Source organism: Anthonomus grandis, chromosome 2 (genome assembly GCF_022605725.1).
Source record: "Anthonomus grandis grandis chromosome 2, icAntGran1.3, whole genome shotgun sequence".
Taxonomy (NCBI): domain Eukaryota; kingdom Metazoa; phylum Arthropoda; class Insecta; order Coleoptera; family Curculionidae; genus Anthonomus; species Anthonomus grandis.
In genome coordinates, this window is record NC_065547.1 from 2,306,590 (window position 1) to 2,324,699 (window position 18,110).

The window sequence follows — 18,110 nt, forward strand, 5'->3', positions numbered from 1 at the left end:
TAAGCAAATAAATGTGAAAAAAAAAAAATAAAACCGCTTCAGAGGCCAAACTATAATTTAAATAAGAAAAGTACTTCGGCCAAAATGCTTAGTTTTATAGCAGAAATTACATATTTGAAGTTGTTTGTTAAAAAAAAAAAAATTTTAACTGGTTCTGGCATTTTCAGTTTTTTGGAATTTTTTGCTAAACGGTACTTGTTTCGGAAAAAGTTTAATAAAAAAAAACCTCAATATTTCTCTTTCAAATTTCATAAAAACTTTTCGCATGAAGGTCCGACCTAAGAGTCATGTATTATTTAATACATTTTTAGTGGCGCCACCTGGACGACTTAGATTTTCCGGTATTCTAAATAAAAATAATATATAAATACTATAATGAGCCGATTATTTACGTATAATTAGAATTCTTCTTACATTAATAGTTTTTGAGATACTTGAGTTTTCGCGTTTTATTTATTTGCAACGTCCCTGTACATTAATAGAAAATAAAACCTCATCTATAAGACCCCGAATTTTATTTTACAATACATACTAAAATTTCAGAATTCCAGCTTCAGTACGAGTTCCTAAAAAATGCGTTTTTCCCTATTTTCCTTCGTTTTTTTCATTAAACGTCACCACAAGGGTGAAATAATCCAATATGACCGCCAATATTTTGATATTAGGTGAGTTTTATGAAATAAAATAAAATATTTAAAATTATGCAATTTTGGATCTAAGGATTTATTAAGGATGCAATTAATTAATTTTGATAGATATTTGACATTTGGGTTTCAGGTTACATGATTACTTTTCTGCTATTGGTCCGATTGGATTAAAATTTGATATTTGGTATTTATCTAGGATACAATTAATAAATTTTGACAAATATTTGACATATAACACACCATATTGATATACAACCCAAGCAACACACGAAGGTTTAATAACCGTTTATTTTTGGTTTACACTCGTTGTATATGTAATGATTTTTTTTTTAATAACTTTACATCAATGGAGATGTGCTTGATGCATCAGGGGGCATCTTTCGACGTACAAGGAAAAAAAAAATTGTCAGTGGCTTTCATAAGGGATTTATCGTAAATATTATTTAATAACAAAAAAGTACACCACTGCATTTTTCTAAAATAAATTTTATTTTTTAAATTCTTGTTTAGTTTTGAGCAAACTTGTATTCTTGATTTTTTTTTCTTATTTAATATAATTATTATTTCATACACGTTTTCCGCGCGTTTCCTATTTTTTTCTAGATTTCTGTGCATTATATTCAATTACTATACTATAAGATATATACGTATATGAAAAGTATATCGTAACCTACACAGTGGCATATATGAGATATCGGGGTCATTTTAACACATATTTGAGGTGTAGTCATCGAGTGTAAAGACTAGCTATGTAAATCCCAATATTTTCTCCCTTCTGTAAACAGAATCGTATATGATATACGTATATTCTATAGTTTAATAAATACATCTTGACAATAAATGGTTGATAAATAGACCGATAGTTTTAATTTAAAAATTGTATTTTTGAATCTAGATGTTGTCTATAACCAAAAAAAATTGAAATTTCTTCAAAACTTAATGACTGATCTTAAATTTGAATTTCCACCTTTTTGCGATTAAAAATGGTACAGCTACTGCAAATTTGATAGCGATACGCCTTGCTTTCGAGAAATAAAATAGGATTTTTTTACGTTTTACTAGAAAACCTTAAGGTTATGTGAGAAAATTATAGATTTTTTTTATCACCTATAATTTTCTGCAAAATAAGAAACGCATGAGTAACCACTGATTTCGTCGTTAATTTTTAATATAATAACACAGTTTGTTATTATTTAAATGTGATATAATTAATACAAAGTTAACACAAAAACAATGCTATTAGATTGGATATTATGGACGAAAAACGGTGATTTTTCAAAAGAATTTCTTACTGGCCAAATGTTTGGGGTGGGTGGGGGGGTAAAAGTTTTGCTAATGAAAAGCAATGTTTTTGTAGATAATATATATTAAATATTTAATTTAATAACATTGTTTATTTAAATTTGATTTTAATATTTATATATAAGTATTTAGTATAAAAACAGCGTCATTCGATTGGATAACATGGACAAAAAACAGTGATTTGTCAGAAGAATTTTATTTGACATGTGGTAATAGATATGTAAATTCCGTGTCAATTTTTTTTAAATGCCGAAATATTCTCTCTTTTGTAAACAGAATTGTATATGATATACGTATATTCTACAGTTTATTAGATATTCCTTGATCTTAAACGGTTGATCTTTGCGGTTGATAAATATACCAAAACCAAAAATTTACAAAAAAATCGTTGAATAAATATATATTTAACGATAATAATATACGATGTTATGCTTGGGAACGCGACTATATAAATACTTTATGGTTCTTTGAAGCATGACACCCCAAGAACTGTTCCTCTGTTTTCTTCGCCAATAAACTTTGGCTTTTTTTAACTAACCAAATCTGATAATTTGAACTTAACAACATTTGATAACTTATATTATTTTGAAGAATTCCTTTAAAGCTCTTTATTGACAAGACCTAAAGGCACAGATTTACAGAATACAGATGCAAAACTGATCGAAAATACGCGTGCGAGCGCCAGACTTCAGACACGCCTCCTGGGTGATGGATTTCCATCACCCGCCTAGTTCGGTGGCAAGGGGTTTAATTTGCTACAAGCCAAGAAGCAATTTGCTTCTAATTTTCTTTGCGTAGTACGCGTGTTTATGATTAATAATTAAATTGAAATAATATATTTGTATTTTTTTAAATATATATATATATATATATATATATTATGTATATGTATATATTTTAAGGCTCCGGATATTAAAATAATTCCGGAATTAAATATGGGCTCAAATTTTATCCAGCTTGCTAATTTATTAAATGTTACACCAGAAAATCCAAACTTTACCACAGGTGCTTTTAATCTTATATATTTTTTGATACTCCTCATTTACAAAAAGCAACAAGAAATAATTTAATGCAAAATACATTTTGTTTTGAAAACAAACGACCATATTGAAAAATTCTATATAGAAGATAAAAAGCAATCCTACAGATACGCGCCCAAGCTTAGTGATGCTCATATGTTTCCATCCAATTTTCAAAAAATTAAGGTCAAGCTAGCGGCTCAAGTGCTTAGTCGAACGGTAGCTTTTGGCATGCAAACTCAGATGACTTTGGGCATGTTGCCAGCTGAAGCGGCACCTACCATTGAAGTATTGGAAAAATTCGATAAATTATTTGATTTATTAAATTCAGTTAATGTTACTCATCCCAACCAGTACAAAATTGCATTTAAAGGATTAGATTTTCAAATACTACTTGAAAATTTTTAACAAAAAAAAAACAAGATGTAACTTTAAATGTAAATTTCGTACTTGTTATATGATAACAATAAAGGCTGTGATGATGGATACACTTTGATAACACTTTGGCAGCAACTTTCTAGTTTGGGCTTTAGCTATATTAAATTGAGAAGAATCAACCAGGATTGTTTAGAAAATTTTTTTGGCAGTACTAGACAACAACAAGGCAATTCCATAAATCCAACTCCAATAGAATTTGAAAGGGGTTTCAGAAAACTTTTTTGTCAAACTGTTTTGCATTTATATCACATGCATTGTGCTGACGACTTAGGAATTCTCTTAGAGCATTTGAATAATACTTAACGTGCGACTTTGCAAAAAAAAAATTATTCCAGAGCAAAAAATTAAAGCAATTACCCTGCAAAATTATGATTACAAAAAGGAAAACTTGCCAACGCAAAATGCATTTATTTACGTCTGTGGGTACTTAATTAATAAAACTCTAAAAATTCATAAATGTGATATTTGTTTAAAATTTGCCAGTGATGCTAATGTTTTAGACAACAACTTATTTACTAGACTTAAACAGTACTATAATGACAGTGACAGTGTTATCGAAAACATTGAAAGGGGTCTGAAGTCGCCAAATAAACAATTTATATGCCTAATATATAAATTGGAAAATGTTTTTGCTAAGAAAGGAAAGGAATTTCACAAAAATATTTCGAGATAATGAAAAGCATCAATTTTACTCACCCATGTCCTTTCCAGTATTTAATAAAATTATTTATACGACTTCAAATATTTTATACTTTAAAATTCGTCAACAGAGATTTATCATCTGCCAAAAAATCAGATAAAACTAAAAGAAAATTGAAAATTTTGTTTCATCTTTAATGTTTTATTAAATAATATCCTTAAATCTGTTAAATGAAATAAAAATGTACTCAAGAAGCCTTACATTCTGTTTTATTTAAGCCTATTTCTATTTTGACATTATAAATGCATTATAATATCCCAGCGAAATTATAGTGCAGAACATCTATCCCTACAAAAAAAAAACTTAAAAATGCATTGGTGCGGCCAGTTCAAGCCTTTTCAAGGGCATCGAATATCGGGAGCTTATATCCGCGATCTTTCGCATCTGGTATTCTGTAAATCTGTGCTAAATGATTCAAACTGATCATCAGGGACCAAAAGTATACGCTCCAATACCTTTGACAACTATACCTGTTTATTTGAGATCTATATTCTGATAAAACCCACTAATAATAATAATAATAATTATAACGAATATCCACGTGCACGAGCATCAAAAATCGCTCGTTCATCAACCGATAACCGATCCTAATCGGATTAACGCTCTCTCCGCGTGTCCATTTGTGGTTTCTGGTCGATTCTCGAGTACCTTGACTTAAGCAGGAACGACGCGATTCGCTCGTACCGTTCGTAGACTGCACGGCGACAACTCGGGAGAGAACCGTTTCCACCACTGGCCAACAAACACTTTAATGACACTGCACTGTATAATTGAATTAGTTGGTAAAAAGAGTGGCATTTATAAGGATTTTGTTGTGTCTAATGATGTGAAAAATCTGATTTTATTATTAAAACCTTGCTGAAAAAGAGAAGAGTCAAAACTCCCTTCAAACCTGTTCTCGCAACAACAATAACAATTTAATAAAAACCTTTTTGTGCCTGTGCAATTGTATTGTCTACTTCTCCTATCATTATCGTACTCACTAAATAAAAAAAGAAGAGGAATAGCGACTCTATTCAAAGCATTCCGCCATCCTCCATGTATTTCACGGTCTATTCAATGCACAATAGCAACGAGCAGAATCTTTTTTTCTTGTCTTTGAATCTTCTTAGAAATTACTGCATCGATACGTGGGAGATTCGTAACGGTTTTTCACCATTGGTACATTTGTACTGAAACAATTATTATTAGTGTCAACCAAAATCGAGGCAACCGTTTATTTAGAAAAATATCATTAGTACAACATTTGATTTAAAGAAGAAAAATCTCTAAAAAGTCCTCAATTAAGCAGCAAGAAAATATTTAAGGGTTATTACCCAAAACCCAAATATTTTCTTGTCAATCTATTTTAATTTTAATATTGTAATGTAATAAGATAAATTGTTATACAGTATAGATTTTAAAGAATTTCAATTTCCAATCATAAAAACTCTTAGTCAAATCTAATGGGTAATAATTATAAGCTTAACGCAACAACACCTAAACAGGAACTACAGAATCTTAATCATCATACCACCATCAAAAGTCCACGCAGACCTGTAATGTAACTGAACAGGTATTACCTGTTTTAAATCCAATAAATGTTTTTTTTATCGTTTTTGTTTTTTTTTTAAGTTATTTGGCAGCATGTTGTACAACGACAGGCCCTTGTCGAACAGACCAAACGAAATTGAATACATTCTTACTGTGTTTACGTGAAAGCTGTACTGTTGCCTTGTCTAATAATTATGAATTTCATTATTTTTTTTTAGGAAATCCTGCAAATATGGAGATATAAGACCATGTCCTATTTTATAAATATGTAAATAAAACAAGTTGATATTTCAAACTTTGCAGTCAATGTAAAGATTTTAATACATTTTATTTGGTTCGTATTTACTTCAATTTAAAATGATTCGCATAGCTCTGTTTTGCAGTACTTTTAACTTATTTTTATCTGTTATGTTTACGAAATAAAGCAGCGATCCACATTTAAATTTAACTGACTATTTAATATAAATCCAAGGTATGTATTTTATTCTGTTAACAAATTCAATTTATTCATTTGCATTATTTATTCTAATACTAAAATTTTTAATGATATATACAGGGTGTTTCAAAATTCACTACATATATTTTAAGGGCGTATTCCTGAGGTCAAAATAAGACTTTTTTTTCCTATAAACATGGGTCCTAAAATGCACCTCCTTGAAGCTACAGCCATCGCAAGAAGTGTAAAAAAAATCGATTTTTTAAAACTGTGTCTACAGTTTTGCATCAAATTTAACGAAATTTGGAATACTCCCGTTATTTTAGGCGGTCTATTTACTCTTTATCTTAGAAAAGGCGTAAACTGAGGGGGTGCACACTTTTGACGGCCAAAATTTTATGTACGCACACATTTTTTAAAAAATTAAGCTACACCAGAATATGGACCATACAAAAATCTAAATTTTATGTCTCTTGCATTTTTTTGATAATACGAATAGTTTTTGAGAAAATCATCGATTAATAAAAGGTTACCAATAACGTAATAATTAATAATTTTCAATAAATTGATGAACAATTATTTACATTAAAGAATGACGGTTTATAAAAATACAAAAATTTGTTAAAAAGTTATTTAACATTTATTAACATAATAATTAATTATTTTTTAAATAAACAATAAACTTCTGAAAAACAAATATTTTTTTTTATAAAAAGTGCTCGAAATGCGCTCCCCCCGCTGCAATACAAGCCTCCATTCGTCTTCTCATAGATTGTCTTACTCGCTCTAAAATTCCGGGAGTATTTCTTATTGTTTCAAAGGCATCAATAATTCTTTGCCTTAGGATCTCGAGCGAAGGCACTTGACCAGGATTATAGACGAGGCTTTTTACATATCCCCAGAAAAAAAAATCCATAGGATTGCAGTCCGGGGAGCGTGGAGGCCATGGTATTCGGCCTACTCTACCAATCCATCTCTCAAGAAACCAGTAAAGTTCAAATAGTCACGCACTGTTATACGGAAATGAGGGGGGGCACCGTCATGCATAAACCACATGTTCGCTCAAACATTTAAAAATACATTGTCTAGTAAACCATTTAAATGGTGCTGTAGAAAGTCTAAATAAGTGTCGCCAACTAAAATTCTAGGAAAAAAAGAAAGGACCAATTAACTCATCTCCCACTAAACCTGCCCATACATTAAGGCTAAAGTGCTCCTGGTGGTGAGATTGCCTAATTTCGTGCGGATTCTCTGCTGCCCAAACATGCACATTGTGAAAATTCACCACCCCTTCCCGCGAAAAAATAAGCTTCGTCTGTGAATAGAATACTTGATAAAAAATTATTATCTCTCGCGCATCTCTGAAGTAACCACCTTGCAAACTGTAAGCGCCTTGGGAAATCTTGAGGTAGCAAAGCTTGAACTCTTTGAATATGGTATGGATACAAGCTATTTTCGTGCAAAACCCGCCAGACAGTTGCATGAGAAACATCCAAATTCCGAGCTATTTGTCGGGTGCTTAGGCCAGGATCGTCGTCGATGGCATTCAAAATTTGTTCCTCTGTCACTGGGTTTCTCACTGGGGGTCCGAAAACTACCGTATTCCCTAAGATGCCGATGTGACTCTGAAAATGTTCGTACATTCGGGAGTCGGCGATTAGGAAACCTTAACTGATACAATCTTAGAGCTTCATACGCGTTACCATCAGCAAGACCATAAGCAAAATGGATGTCTGCAAGATGTTCGAATGAATAACGTTCATTTTTCATTTTAGCAATGATAGCGTTTAGAAATAAAACATTGGAATAAAAACTACACTTTAAATCTAAAACGGGAAGTAAACTACTGGAGTTAAACAAAGTCAACAATGACAGTAAATTTATTTTACACCAAATGTCAAGCAAGTTAAAAAAGTAAAAAAATCGATTTTTTTTACACTTCTTGCGATGGCTGTAGCTTGAAGGGGGTGCATTTTAGGACCCATGTTTATAGGGAAAAAAAGTCTTATTTTGACCTCAGGAATACGCCCTTAAAATATATGTAGTGAATTTTGAAACACCCTGTATAATATATGAATAATACTCTTTATCTGTTTTAGATTTTCCAATTATCATACCTTCTCATTTTAACAAATTAAGTTTCAGTTAATTGACACATAGCCATAACTAAACTAACTTTAGTTCTTCATTAAGAGTCCTAGAAAGGACCTCATGTGACTTAGAGGTAAAAAAAAAATGACAATGTCATCAGAAAATTGATGTATTTGACAAAGTATCAAGCTTAACGTTATGTCAAACAACAGTGGTTTAACCCATTAGCGCTAGAGTCCCTTAAAAGGGACGCCACTGGTTTCAAGCACATGCGCACTTCTAATATTTTCATTACCTCGTGCATTTGTCTAGATGTTCGCTATTTGTTGTAAAATCAGTTCATGTGCAGAAATCGGAGATAACGTTTTGATTTTGTATTTTTATATGGCCATGGATCCGAAACTTTACTCTACTCGAAATGGAGGGTAAGTTTTAATTTTTTATATCGATAGGTTTTGAAACCAGGGTAAAGAAATTCAGTAAATATGTTGTGTTTGAGGTTAGAATCATCATACAATTTTGTCTGCAAAACAAAAATGTGTTATTGTTTTCTTAGACATAAATATTTGTTCTCTTTGCAAAATAGACAATCTTTAGTATAATTCGTAATTCGTATTTTGCAGATTATCTCTGCATGAATTGCAGATATTATTTGAAGAAAATGACGGTGAAGTTCAACAAAATCTTGATGTTTACATTGGAATTCCTGATGACCTAAGCGGAGGCACAGAAGAAGACAGCGACAACTCTGATGATGAGCATATCGGAGATGTAAATCGCTTATGCCGTGGAATACTTCAGCAGAATTGTGAAGTAAGAGCCAGAAAACAAAATGATTTTGACGAAGAAGATCTAGTTTCTCTAGCCCAACTATTTCCAAAGTCTAAGGGTTTATCTCGTCAAGCCTATGAAGCCCCACCTAATGAACAAGATGATTTTGATGAAGAAGATCTAATACCTTTAGCAGATCTGCTTTCTAAACTTGGGTCAAGTATAAGTCAAGGCAATTTTTTAACCCCTAAACGTAGAAAGCTATACGAATGGAACGCAGATCCCTCCATTTTTTCTATGAATACAAATTGTGTGCCATGAGAGCTATCTCAAGAAGCAAAAGAAGCCCAAAATCCGTTAGATTAATTTCTAACTTTAATAAGATCTCTTTAATAAGATAGATAAATTTCACAAAAGAAGAGTTATATGTACTACTTGGAGGAATGCTTCTTTCAGGTTATGCAAAATATCTGAACAAGAGGATGTTTTGGAATCCAACAGAAGATATACCAAACATTTTAAAAAATAGCATGCGATTAAATAGATTTGAAGTGTTACTTCGTCAGATCCATTTCAACGATAATGCTAATATTGATCGCAGTGACCGGCTTTACAAAATTCGCCCTCTACTGAACTCACTAAATGAGAATTTCAAAAAACACGGAGGTTTGGATGAACATCTTTCAATGGATGAAAGCATGATACCCTACTATGGCAAACACTATGCCAAACAGTACATCAAGGGCAAGCCGACAAGATTCGGCTTCAAAAACTGGGCTCTATGCAGTAGTAATGAGTACATGATTTCACACTGGCAAATCAAATGCAGAAAAAGTTTTTGATCTTGGTGGAGACGTGGTTATGTCCTTACTACATAAATCGGAAGTGCCTTCTAACCAGGGATATAATTTTACTGTTTTAAGCCTGAGTTTACTGAACCATCTCTCGGAAAATAAAATTTGTGCAACGGCAACAGTAAGAGAAATTCGAACGGAAAAGTGACCATTTCCTGAAAGTACTTCATGAAAATCAAAACCAAGGGGAAGACCCAGTTTTGTTTCTTGTGATAAAGTTACTTTTGTACAATGGAAGGACAACAAGGTTGTGACATTGGGTACCAACTTCGAAAGTAATGACATTGTTACCACATCTAGATGGTGTAAGGAAACTAAAACTAAAAAACAAATTCCACAACCAAAAATTATAGCTGGATACAATAAACACATGGGAGGAGTTGATAAAATAGATGGGCTGATTGCTTTGTATAGGACAAGAATGCGACAGCGAAAATGGTATTGGCCAATAGTTTCATATTTATTAGATGCAAGCATTTCAAATGGCTGGGTACTTATGAAAAAGCTAAGACCAAATGATGCAAATTGTGCCTTCTTACTAGAATTTCGGAAGTATATCGCCTAAGTTATTTACAGTCCTATGGTAAAAAACCAAGTAGAGGAAAAACTACGCTTCCAGTCCATAAAGCCTCTAGATTTGATAATATAGGACATTTAATTCGGTACAATGAATCTGATCGAAGGTGCCAAGTATGCAAGAAGAAAAGTAACTTTATATGTGTAAAATGTGACTGAGGACTTACCCAAAAAATTGTTTTAAAAATTACCATATAAACTAAATAATATTAATTTTATATATTTTATGCATGGAGTCCCTTTTGAGAGACGGATCGTAACACACGTCATTTAACTAATTCATAAAGAAAAAATACATAAAAAACAATTTTTATAAGTTCATGCACTAATGGGTTAAGGACACTTCCATAAGGAACCCCACAACCGATTCATATGTCTCAGAAAAAATATTATTACACTTGACCATTTGATATCTGTCGGATAGCTAAGATGAATGAATGAATGAATATATTACTGACATAATTTACAATATGTTACATAGGTAATTCTGGAATTAATTACATTTGTCTTAATATCTACACTACACCTAGATATAAATATCTGTATGTGCAGTTATAATCACTATATAGATTTCAACATTCTAAAATTAGTAGCTAACTAAAGAGAAGAAAAAATTAGTTTAAATATATTTAGTATAAAAATACAACTACAGTAGAACCAGAAACAAATTTAAATTTTCAGCTATAAAATGTAAACATTGTTGCTTGAAAATTTTTTTTCTATGTATGTGTCTAATATTAGCAGGCAGCAAGTTGTAGAACTTAGGGGCTAGGTAATTAAAGAATCTCAAACTAATATTAGAATTACTGCTTGGTATAACAAGATGTTTGAAAAAATGCAGATTCTAAATTAAAATAAAAACTGAAATTTCTAAATTCAGATTGATTTTTATTCGTTATTATATTATCAGTACATATTTCTACTAGCTGTTCATAAATAATTAATTCAACTAATTTTTCAATTGCTGAAAGCATATTTATAGGGCCTTAAAGTTCTGGTTCCCTTAGGTTGTATGTTTTTGGAGTGGGTTTTACAATTTTGAGCACTATAGATCTTTTGGCATTTTACCCACTTTCAGAATTGTAATCTGTACCCTACAATGTAAAACGTAGATCAAGAAAAATGAAATCTATTTTATCAGAACTTACCCTATTAATCTGTTGAAACACAAGTTTTTTAGAGTCTGACAAATGCATCTGCTCAGATGTATAAAAAGAGGAGAAGTCCTTAATACTAGCTTCATTTATATAAGTATTAACTTCACAATATTGATCAAAGTTTGACTGAATTATTATCTATCTATAAAGTAGACTATATCAATGCTATCCAAATAGAAATGATTTAATGACTGCACAATTTTTAATGGATCAGAGACAATTTTATTATTAATTTTTTATGGAAATAGGAGGTCGTTGATTTTGAACTGTGTTTATATCAGTTTCTTTTGCATGAATGTTATTTTCATTTTCATTTTCATTTCATTTTCATAGTGATACCAAAAATCTGATTTTACTTATGAACTTTTCGGAAAAAAGAAGTTGAAAAATAGTGCCATTTCGATAAGTTTGTTTTGAATTTTCAAAAAATTTTTTAAAGTATTCGGTCAGGCGTACCAAAAATTTGATTTCACCGTTGAATTAGTTGAAAAAAAAACGAGTACCATGTCGATAAGCTTATTTTGATTTTCAAATATGGTGTTTGGATTTTGAATGAATTATCAGTGGTACCGAACATCTGAGTTTATCATTGACTTAGTTGGACCAAACGTGCTAAGCAAGAGCAACATAAGATGACATATCTTATTGAAGTGGCTTTTCCCAATACTAACAATTTAGTTCAAAAGCACGCAGAAAAAAAATTCAGAGTACCGCGACCTGGAAGTACGGCTACAGAAGCAATGGCAAATGAATGTTATTAGAACGATACCAATTATCACAGATATAACTAGCTAACGCAAGTCAAGGGTAGAAATTAAGTTAGAATTGATAAAATTGGACGGAGATTAGTTAATACATATTAAAATTATATAAACAATCAAATGATATGAATGATTTATCTCAGTCTCCGTCCGATTTTACTAATTTGCATTTCTACCCTTTATTATTAATTGCGTTAGCTAGTTATATCTGTGCAATTATAATATCAACTACGAGAGTCATACCAAAGAGCCTGGAAAGGAGCATTGAAGAACTAGGTCTCTATAAACATATATAGAAGAGAGTAGTAATGAAACAAACTCCAAGTCACAGGTCTTAAATTTATTAAATTAAAGTCAGAGGATTACACGTGTTTCGCGCATACTAAGCACTATCAGATGCACTTGTGAATTCACCAAGAAAAAGAACAAAAAAGAAGCAAAGAACAATACTACATGATACAAATCAAGGGTAGAAATGCAAATTGGTAAAATCGGACGGAGACTGAGATGAATCATTCACATCCTTTGATTGTTTATATAATTTTAATATGTATTAACTAATCTCCGTCCGATTTTACCAATTCTAACTTAATTTCTACCCTTGACTTGAATCATGTAGTGTTGTTATCTGCTTCTTTTTTGTTATTTTTATTAGTGAATACACAAGTGGATCTATTGATGCCTAGTATGGGCGAAACACGTGTAATCCTCTGACTTTACTTTAATAAATTTGAGACCTGTGACGTGGAGTTTGTTTCGTTACTATTTAATGTGGGCCGGTCTCTTTGAGAAAAGATGGACTATTTCTTGGATATATACAGAGAACTACAGAATATGGTGCTATTAAATACAACTCGAATTGTAAGGAAATTTCTGGAAACCATTGATCGTCATCACGGGCCCGATAACCTGGTAAGGGCCCTCACAGAGCTCATTCCCTTTGATACTTGAATATCTGGTATGATTGAATGTTTCTCTCTGAGGGAGTGCGAGCCATTTTGGCTAAAAGTCATAATAATAATAATAATAACGTTTAATAATCCATATTAAATGTACAGCGCTGAAAAAAATATGTGGATTAAAGGGCTATTTTCTCATCATCTTAATAAAGTTAGAGGCAGTGGGAGCCACAAAGTAAACCAAATTTAAGGATAAATCTAAATTTACTATAAGAAGAAGAATTAAAAAAAGAAGATGATAAAAGGAAAATAAAAGAAAAAAGGGAAATATCAGAGAAAAAGAAGAAAAGCACTGTATTTATTTAAGTATTAAATATAAACAATTTTTTCCAGATCATACTATCATACATAAATCTAGGACTTATTATTTGTTAATCAGGCTGGCATTATAAGAAAATGAACATTTCAAAATTTCTTTATTATGCTTTGGAATATCAAAAAGATATCTATCTATGTCTTTGATTATGATTGTATCAAAAAGATATGTAAGGGAACGAGTTTTTAAGATTCTTAGTAAAATGTAATTCTCTGCGTCTTTCCATATTAAACCACTTAACATCCAATAAATTTATGTGAAATACTGTTGCGTCTACGAATGCCAGATATAAATTAAGACAAACCTGAATACGTCGTTTGGTTACATTATGGAGGCATAGTCCGTATATTGTGTCACAAAAATTAAAAAAGGGACAAAATTAAGGATTCACGTAATGTTTTTTTTTTTTCGTATCTTAATCTGTGTGAATATAACAGTTTTAAAGTTAAATCAGTTATTTTGTGTTTTGAGGTGACATGTTCTTTAAAACGTAATTTATGATCTATTAAGTAACTTGCTTGATCTTTAAATATTATTTTCTCGTTGCCAATTTTTAAATTTAATATATTATTCAATATATTTGACCGATAAGTATCACTGGCAAAGAGAACTGCAATGGATTTTGTAGGGTTAAGTCTGAATGATTTTTAGGTCGTCTTCCTGTATTTTGGAAACATCAAAATTAAAAATTATTTGGGCATCGTCCTCATACCTGTGATAATCACAATACTGAAGACACTTGTACGCATTAGAAGTATAGATGGAATATAAAAGGGGATCCCAAAGGGCTGTTAGGTTTGTCTCATCTGAAAAACAGTCTGGTTGATGGTTTTCATTTTATTTAAAAATTTTTTTTTTTGATTTTGAGAGAACGGTTAGTGGTACCAAAAATGTGATTTCACTAGTGAATTAGTTGAAAAAAATAAACTGGAAACAGGTAAAAAAAAAATTCAAAATCCAATTCAACTTAAAAGGAAATGTTGTAGAATGGGTCTAAGACAAAGTGCCATAATTTTTCTAATTGCCCACCGATTACCATGAAAATTGAGTCTAAAGAAAGGGTTTTAAATTTAGAACAAAAAATGTATCTATAAAAATTATGATAAAATGAAAAATTTCAGAGTTAAAGGGAAATGTTGAAAAATCAAAGACAATGTCCCATAATTTCACCAATTTTATTGTTTTCATTCTCTACCGATTTCCATGAACGTTAGTTCTAAGAAAAAGGTTTTTTATTAGATATATCTTTCTTCCAATAAAGTACGTTAAAAAAATTTATGAAAAGTTCATAAACGGTAATTTTGTTTATAATTTAAAGCATAATCTATTATTAATTCATATGCTATTATTAAGCATAATCTTATTAATACGTGACAGAAAATTTTAAAAGAAATAGACTTTCATTATAAATTTTTTTTAGAAATTTTAACTGGCATTTCTGTACAAATAAACTAAGAATTTTAAGAACACAGCCTTAAAACAAAATTTTGCAAAAGTAACTTTTTTTCCAAATTAAATGAAGAATCTAACAGTTGACTTCTTTTAAAAAAATATTTGATCGCCTCGCAGATTTGAGGCAAAAAAGTCCCTCCATATGTTACGCCACTGGCAATTTTTTAAAAAATTGGCTTCATCAGTAATTAACAATTTACTACAATAACTTGCATGCGAAATTTAATTAAAATTGAGCTGGTAGTTTAAAAGTTATGATAAATAAACAAATAATTATTCTTAACTTTAACACCCTGTATCTTTGTTATTAAACATTTCTGAGCAAAATTTTATATTAAAAGTTTATTCCTTTTTAAATTTTCTATCGCGTATTAAAATTAATGACCTTTAAACTGGACCACCAAATATGTCAAAACATATGACAAATTTCAATGATATTATACAGTGTTTTTTTATCATTTGTACATAAGCATTTGGCATCATTGCATCAGAGATGTTGCAAGCAAACAAATTGCCCATAGTTTCACGACAATGCTAATTCTAGCCTTTCAATGTTCTAAGGAAAAATGTGTCAAATTAATAGAAGTTTTAGTGGAAAACCTTGAATAATTGCCTCAAATGTTTCTCGATTTTATGTGGTACGAAAAATCTGATTTCATCACTGACTTACTTGGACAAAATTACCTGAAAAAGAGCCTCATATCGATCACCTTTTTATGATTGGTTTCATCCGAAAAACTTAATAACTGCTCTAAAAAAAAATAAACAGTTTTTTCAAAGAAAATCCTTGACTATAAGTAGTTAATCAGCCTTTCATACACTCTCTCCATATTTACGAACGAAACAACTTAACTATTATTAATATCCAATTTACAAATATTTCCCAACACCTAATCATACATGTAGATGAGTTGTAACACTTACGAAACGGTTTCTCGCTAGTAAAACTTTCGTAACTCATTAGGAAACCCGTAAAAAAGTTATTCCCTTGGGCATAAATGCATAATAGAAAACGTATTGTATGCTTGCTGCTAATTTACTGTTAATCACTTTATCATAAAAAAAATTAACTTTGTTGGGCCTTAGTTTACTTACCATCTTGGTCGTTACCATTAGTCCCATCAAAATCATCAAATACGTCATTACTTTCATGGTGTTCCGTGTTAGTGGTAGCGGTAGTGGCATGTGGTAATTTCTTAATGCGATGCAACAGGGTTTCCGAAAGGTTGTTTGTTAAATTTTCGGCTGGTTCGATGTAGTAGTTGTCCGTCGATGATCTTATGTAACCGGTCTGTAACAAAATGATTAAAATTGTTTTATGGTGAATCGAAGAAAGTTGGTGAACGAATGACGGATTTATTTTTTTTCTCCTTTTGATCGATCAGGTGGTCGGACTGATGACGGCTCCAAATATGGACGGTTTCAGAAGAATGAATTCGTTTAATAAGGGTGTGACGACGTCTCTTATTTTTTTTTTTTTGTTGTAAATGTTGCGAAAATAGTTCCAATTTCTAATTTATTTCCAAAATTTGAGATTATACAGGGTGTTTCCTAACTACGGTACGAAACTATACAGGGTGAATCGTTAGGTCTTTTTATGAAAAAAAAGTTCCTATGAACGTATGTCGGGAGTTGCTTTGTTTCTGAGATACAGGGCGATGAAGGTTCAAAAAAATAACGGTATTTTAAACTCTCACGAGATGTGTTTAAACCGATTTGGTTGAAATTTGGTGCAGTTATTTGAAGTTATAAGACGCTTATTAGATTGAAATTATTAGGTCCAGTGGCGTGTCAGTGGGCACCACATGCTTATTGTTGAGAAAAAAACAAGGCCAATAATTGTTTGCAGCTTTTTGTTTATTTTTGTATTTAAGCAACTAAAAATACAACTTTTTCATATCTTATATTATCTTCATATCTGGCTTTGTTTTCGAAAAAAAAAAAATTTAAGTATCTTTAACTCATTCTAAAAATTATCCATGGACGACAACATGAAATAAAAACCAATTAATTCGATAAACAATTTCGACCTTAAAGTAAATGAGCAAAATGCCCACCTTCTGATAAAATACACGACTGCAAACGATTTGTCATTGAGTATCTGACACGCTCAAAAATACCTGGAGTGTCCCTTATGATATTGCAATTGACAATTATCCGATTCCTCAAGTCATTCACATCTAGAACAGGAGTTTTATAAACAAGAGCCTTCAGATGGCCCCATAAATAGTAATCCAGGGGTTTCATATCAGGACTGCAAGCCGGCCAATTTTGAGGTCCTGCACGTCCAATCCAGCAATTAGGTTAGATGACGTCGAAATGCTGACGAGCAAGAACACTGAAATGAGCTGGAGCCCCGTCGTGCATAAATCACATGTTGACTCTTACTTGTAGGGGTACACTGAAAAAAATATCTGGATTCTGGCAAAGTAATGGGTTTCTTGGCTTTTTTTTTCTTATAGCAAAACCGCCGAGTTTAAACTAATAGTATTTTTCTTTCCTCAAGAGATCCAAAGTTTTTCAATCAAATCCCCGATTCATTTGCTATATTATTATTTATTGACAAAGCCGGTATTCTTGCCGCTAGCATGGGACTTTTAACAAGACCTTATGATTTTAAAACAAAATATCGATTTTTGTCATACGCGAATATGATTATCTTGTTCTTTTGTATTATTGTATTCCATCGTTTTGAGTTTCGGGGTTCAGTCAGTTTTCAGTTGGGGTTCGACATCACACAAAATACCGTGTATAGTGCATAGTGCGAGTAATCTACTAATTTAGTAATTTACTTTCTTATGTGATATTAACTTTCAAAAATGGGTGATATTGACGGAAATAATTTTAAGCTGCCACTAGAAAAGTGGAACTTGGGCCACTTGTTGCAAAAATTTGCAGGTAAGTTTGTAATCTTAAATTTTTTTCCTCCGTATTGTTATCCATATGCGTTATGAGCACCGGCATCATCAGAAACTCTATTTTCCCAGTCCTTTAGCTTATAATAGGTTAGTTTAAGTTACGGGTAAAATTATTAGAAAATTAATGCTACATGTAATGCTAGCTCATGTAGCCTCCATTTTGCACTCTCACGAGATGTG

At 31.4% G+C, this 18,110-nt stretch overlaps 1 protein-coding gene across 1 annotated transcript in view; it reads right to left on the reverse strand.

Annotated features, from left to right (window-relative positions):
• Positions 1–18,110, reverse strand: part of LOC126749242 (A disintegrin and metalloproteinase with thrombospondin motifs 9-like) — a gene marked incomplete at its 5' end in the record, with an annotated part of 163,779 nt that overhangs the window by 82,877 nt on the left and 62,792 nt on the right. Inside the window, one exon of the mRNA XM_050458947.1 lies at positions 16,108–16,303. Within this exon, the coding sequence (XP_050314904.1) occupies positions 16,108–16,303 (196 nt within the window). The remainder of the gene's footprint in view (positions 1–16,107; positions 16,304–18,110) is intronic.